Raw genomic sequence first — 6,352 nt, 5'->3', positions numbered from 1 at the left:
AAATAGGCCAGGGTCTTTTCTCCTTCTGCAGGAGTCTTTGTCCTTGATACAAACATCGATGGGGTGGGGGGATAAATATTCATTACCCCTGTCTGGAAAACACAGTTTATGTTAGAAAGTACTAAACTGTGATTGCATAGAAAGAGTTTCTCTTTACAAAACTTTAGTTAATTTCCAGACAGGAATGCAAGATGGCCCTATATTTTCATTTGCCAAAAGTGTTTTTTCTTTGTTACCCATATATCCATCTCCAGACAAGGAACAACTATAAGGAACTCTTATGATATGATTGTTCCAAAGAAGTTCCTTTCTGTATTTCTTTAAATGCACCTCCCAATGCTTATGTAAGGTGGTCCTGTGAGATGATTGGTTCCAAGTAGTTTCTCTATGTATCCCTTCATAGGCGGATCCAGGGGGGGCCCGAGGGGCCCGGGCCCCCCCCCCTATTGGCGGAGCAAAAAAAAGAAAGAAAGGGGGAAAAAAGAAAAAGGGAAAAGAGAGGAGAAAAGAAGGAAGGCAAGCATAAGAGGAGGAAGATGAGTGAATAAAATAAGATAAGGGGAAGACTTTGAAATTAATTTTTTTTTAATCTTTCATGTCGGGATATAAAATTTTCGCTCGCGCTTTGCGCTCGCATTGCCTTTTAGGTGATATCTTGCTCAATGTGGACCTTAACATATCAAATTCTGAAGTCAATATACAAAACATATTTCAGCTGGGAAATTGAACTTTCATTATATTTTTTATTTACAAATTGATTTCTGAAACGAGTAAAAATTTCTGTTTTATGGTCTGAATATTAACAATTTCTGCTTGCGCTGAGCGCTCGCAAATTTGATTTGTCAGGTACCTATCATTTTCTTGTATTCCATGAAGTTCTCAAAATATCCCTATTTAGGTCAGATTGTCAAAACGTATCAGCTAGCGCTGCACGCTTGCATTTTGATTAGTGAGTTATGTATATCTCAATATTAATTCTAAAACAAACTTCTTAAAATCATCATTTGATGACAATCATAAATTTCTGCTCGCGATTTGCGCTCGCATTGATAGATTTTAAAGTCATGCATTTTATGCATAATTACAAAAGTGCTTTAAGTGTCCAGTTTTCAGGCCATAATATCAATAGATTTTGCGCTCTCATGCTTAGGAAGATAGTAATCATTTTCTTATGATGACATAATGTCCTTCCCGGTCCTACGTCAAAACTCAAAGTAACAATAATTGAAAATATCAGCTTTAACTGTGATCCTTTTTCACCTCACAATTTTTCCACAAAGTGCTTGCAATACAGAGCTTAAAGTGACCCCTTTTCAGATCTGAATATCATATATTTTTAGCTCGCGCTTCGCGCTCGCTTTATTGATTTTCATGGTAAAAAAGGTATTTAGAATACCCAAATTCTAGGTCGATATCTCAAACACACGTTTATTCAGATACGCAGCTTGTTCTCCATTTAAATAATTATCCAGTTTCAGATAACAATATAAAAAATTTGTCTGCTCGCGCTTTGTGCTCGCATTATTAATGTATGAAAATTTCCAATAGCTTAACCTTTTCATGATTTACAAAACATGAATAGAGTGTCCAGAATTTTTCCGCTCGCGCTTCGCGCTCGCATCAATAATGTTCAGTTTTTGTCTTATCCTTTCCACGATTACAAAAAGTGCTTAAAATTTCCATTATTCAGGTAGAAATGTCAAAAATTTTCAGCTCGCGCTTCGCGCTCGCAATATTTGAATGTTGAAATATGTAACCTCTTCATGGCTAAGTTCAAGCAGTCCATAACAAATACATTTTCTATCAGCTTAAAACGTATATAAAAATTTTCCGCTCGCGCTCTGCGCTCGCTCGCATTTTATTGTAAGGAAGATCCCCACTTCCTCGTCCTTTTCATGATTTACAAATCATGAAGGTCTAAATCAGTAGGTCTAAATCATGAAAGTTTTTGCTCACGCTTCGCGCTCGCACCAATCGTTTAGTTATATACCTATTCTGTTAAGTAACAAAAAGAGCTTAGAATTTCCATTCCTTAAGTAAAAATGTCAAAAAATTTCAGCTCGCGCTTCGCGCTCGCATTATTTGATTTTTTAAAATATGTAACGTCTTCATGGCTAACTGCGAGCAAGTCCTTATCAGTACATTTTCCATCAGTTCATTTCTGCTCGCGCTTCACGTTCGTAATAATTATTCACTTGCATACACATCTTTTTTCAGGATTGCCCAGAATGTTCAAAACGTTTAGAAAAAAGTACATAAGATTCCAAAAAAAAATAGCTCGCGCTTCGCGCTCGCATTAATAATGATTATGGTATTATATATTTATGTTTATTCATGAGAATAAAGCCAAGTAGTGACTTATAGGACTATACCCCTTTAAAGAAACCAAAAATCCCGGCAAATATCATATTCGAGTGGCCGATCGGGGAAAATATGGCTGAAAAAAATTCCGGGCCCCCCTATTGGCGAAGGCTGGATCCGCCCCTTCCCTTTATATCCATCCCAAGATAACAAATAATATAACTTATATAAGTCAGTCCTGAGCCTTGATTGGCTAGAGTAGTTTATGTAATTTCGGACAAGGAGAAACATAGGGTAGAGAATTCTCTACATATTCCTTTATAACAGTGGGTTGTTTCTATGTAATGGTACGTTATAAATAGTGGAAGGAAAGTGAATTCTAGTCAGAATATAGTATAGCTATAAAAGAGATGGAGAAGTATGTCTCAGATCTGGTATTTTATTGGGCTTCTGTTGAAATATGTACACATGTGTTTTGAAAGTTCATGATGAATCTGTAATGATATTAATTTCTTGCAAGCTATTAGTCACAGGTATTTCTTTGCGTGAAGATGAGAATATACTTCAGCTTGGTTTTGCGACAATGAATATGGAAATAAATGATGAAAGAACAGTCATCTTTATGTAAACTATGCCTATTGCCCCTTGGCCTTGATATGGCAAGAGAGTTTCTTTGCTATTTATGGTGTGAAATGAAATCAAGAAAACAACAGAAGTTTGAGCAATGAGAATCAAGAATTTGCTGTAGAATCACTTAAAATGAATGTCGGGTTATGTGTTTTTGATATATAAATCATCTTTATTTCATAGTCAAATAGAGAAGTTACAATAAACCCAGGTCCTCTGCCAGTGATTATGGGACAAATTCCCCTTCACTGGCAATAGGCAGGGTGATAATACACAATATTGATGTTTATCATAATCTACATGTATCTTTTCATTTGTTTGGGCAATTTTTTTAAATATGTTCATGTACATCCGATCCCTTCATGATATTTTCTGTCTCCAATTTCTTGTTCTTTTTACAATCTGTAATGCTCTCAAAGGACCATGACTTGGTCAGTTTATGAAGTGAAGTGAGACGTGTTAAAATAAGGGTCGGAAATACAAATTTACCCCAAATACTTTAGCTAAGTCCAGATATCCCCAAATGTCCAAAAAGCTAATACCCCAACATATCCAAGAGATGGCCAAAGGAAGATTTGTACCTCAGAATCCCTCCAAATTTCAGAAGGTTAACTTTACTCAGACCCATCTTTTTTCTATCCCACCCTGGGAAGGGCATTGTTCATTTTCTTTCAGGCAGGTTCAGTGTATGGTCAAACAATACTTTTGACCAATCAGATTGATATTTTGAAGCAGTTAATGATGTTTCTTGGCCGCATTGTCCTGTACATGTATGTCCCATACTGTCAGACATACGTATAAGGAAATCAGAACCTTTTTCAATTTCACATAATTCACATGCACATGCCTAATTTACATTTTTCCATTTCAGTATTTTCTTGCTTTATACTGTACGTCACACTATGGGGCATAAAGGCCACCGCACACCTTATGACTGGACTGGTCTACGACTGGCTTGCAACTGAGTGAGGGGAGATGTGATATCACAGCTATTGTCAGCTTGAGAGTCGCAGACCGGTCCGAGACAAGTCACAAGGAAAATCGTAAGGATTTGACATGTCAAATCCTTTTGACTGGATCGTAAGCTTATAACTTCCAGCCAATCAGACAGTTGCATGGCGCGTATATGATAAACAATGTGCATACACAGTAGTAAGCGCATTTTTCAGTTGCTATGTCAAAAAGCAAAAAGCGCACGCTTGAGTCGCAGACAGCATGGTAGTCGTATCGCAAGGTGTGTGGTGTCGAGGCTTATGACCACCTTGCAATTCATCTACTCACTCAGTTGCAATCCAGTCAAAGACCAGTCGGGTCATAAGGTGTGTGGTGGCCTTAAAATGTTCTAGCTTCTTTTTGAAATTTAGGCCCAGTGGGTAAAACTGACTGGTATATCTGATACTTGATTCCCATTTGCAGCAAGTCATTTTCCATTGAGGAGTACATTGAAAAGCAAACTAATTTCTTCCTCTTTGACTACAAGATGTCCTGTAGTGTCATGTGATCTACATTGTCACCATGGATACCAATTGGATGCAAATGGATGTGGTGTGTGTGAATGCATTTTAGGTAAGTCATAGAAAAATCTCTATATTCCATTGAAAATCTTATGTAAATATATATTTTTGTACATGCATAATCTACAGAAAGCAGCCATTGCTACTATCACTTTTGTGTAATAGTGTAAACAGCGTAACCAAGATTGATTTTATATTTTGCTGGAAATTGTCTGATACAGGGTCCCATCGTATAAAGAGTTACAAAAGTTAGCACAAATGGCCCTGCCTGGGTTTTGACATATTACCGTCAAATTTGCACAAAAATATCAATGTGTATCACTATCAGTATATATCTGAAAAAATTGCAACGAGGTGTGCTTGAAGGGTTACCATTATGTCGCCAACAAAGTGCACAGAAGACGTGATCGTCAAACATTCCTTGTCTGTAAAATTTTTCAACAAAATAGTTCTTTGAGTTTTTTTTTGCATGAATTCACTGCTTTGCGAAGATATCCTCAAATAATTTCAACAAATTTGATTGTGATCGAAAAAAGTTAATGAAAAAAGTACCATGTAGTGGACACTTAAATAAAACTGAATGAATGGTATTGAATGAATATATCTTTGGCATTATACATGTATGAATAATGTTATACTTGTAAAAGGAATATGAAATGAAAACAAACTTGGATTTGAATTGAAAATGAAATTTATATTAACAGAATATAATGGAAAACTACTGCCCTAGTTATCATCTCTATTCAAATAGCACAACCCATGCAAAGAACATAAAGAAGTGCTGAAGTGCCTGTTTTTACCTCAGCCAAAGTACTGTCTGTAATAAGTATGTACTTGGGATATTAGGAACTTGTGACATGGAGATGGGTCTTTTAAGCTCTTTGCTGTGGGGTAATATTACATGCTTGGCTAGTTTGCATTCCGTGTGGACCACGTAATATTACGTGCTTACAACACTGTCCGATTTAAGTGTCAGTATCACGTTGTAATACCCCTATGGTGGAAATAGCACAGGACTATCAAAACTGCGGATTTGGACAACAGATGGCGCTATAACAATAAGTTCTCTGACTTCCCCTGTGATTTACAGAAGCTGCAAAGCCACTTGCTTCTATAGTGAAATTTGAGTGTGTATTGAATTGGCTCAGCACAGAGGGGTTGTATACCCACTATGGCAGTCAAGTGGTTAAGGGAGATGTTAAACTCTTTGAAAGTGTAAGAGCATGAGAACTAAAGTTCTCTCATTTGAACTATTGTGTGGAGAACCTAACACTTCCAGGGATAATTCAGATTGCATAAAGGTGTATATACTTTACAAGCCCGTAGCAAGGGTAATCAGGGCTTCAATTGAACCCCCTAACATTTTCAAAAGCAAGTAAAAATTTGAGAAGAGAAGAGGTTAGAGAAAGGATCGAACCCTCTTATTTTGAAACCCCTTGCTATGGGCCTGCTTTATCAAGTACTTACAGAGATATTCTTTTGTCATTAAAATAAGATGATGTCTCATATTCATGTATTATATGGGCGGATTGGAGACAAATCCATGACAATTTGCTATGACGTACCTTATATTTAAGGTAAATTACATATAAGGTACCTTATATATTAAGTCAGTACAATGGTTCAAATTATTACATTTATGGAGGCGTAATAGCTCAGTCAGTGGAACAGAGAGTTCAGATTATGGAGACCCAGGATTGATTAGCACTTGGTGCGCTAGTGCCATTCTGCAAGGAATTTATCCTCATTACCTGGGGGCCGTTTCATAAAGCTGTTCCTAAGTTAAGAGCGACTTTAAGAACGACTGGTGAACCTTTCATACGCGCTAAACCATCACCAATAATATACTATTTGCCACAAGAAAGGATCACCAGTCGTTCGTAAAGTCGCTCTCAACTTACGAACAGCTC

General features: G+C 36.9%; 1 protein-coding gene across 1 annotated transcript in view; it reads left to right on the top strand.

The window, feature by feature from the left end:
- The window catches only part of LOC121431574 (cysteine-rich motor neuron 1 protein-like), a 39,203-nt gene extending 33,704 nt beyond the window's left edge, over positions 1 to 5,499 (top strand). The window contains exon 12 of the mRNA XM_041629116.1: positions 4,345 to 5,499. Within this exon, the coding sequence (XP_041485050.1) occupies positions 4,345 to 4,505 (161 nt within the window). The 3' untranslated portion in view covers positions 4,506 to 5,499. The remainder of the gene's footprint in view (positions 1 to 4,344) is intronic.
- The last annotated feature ends 853 nt before the right edge of the window (positions 5,500 to 6,352 follow it).

This window comes from Lytechinus variegatus, chromosome 18 (genome assembly GCF_018143015.1).
Source record: "Lytechinus variegatus isolate NC3 chromosome 18, Lvar_3.0, whole genome shotgun sequence".
In the NCBI taxonomy this organism is placed as follows: domain Eukaryota; kingdom Metazoa; phylum Echinodermata; class Echinoidea; order Temnopleuroida; family Toxopneustidae; genus Lytechinus; species Lytechinus variegatus.
Note: the sequence above shows the minus strand (reverse complement) of the source record. Positions and strands in the feature narration are given on the sequence as shown.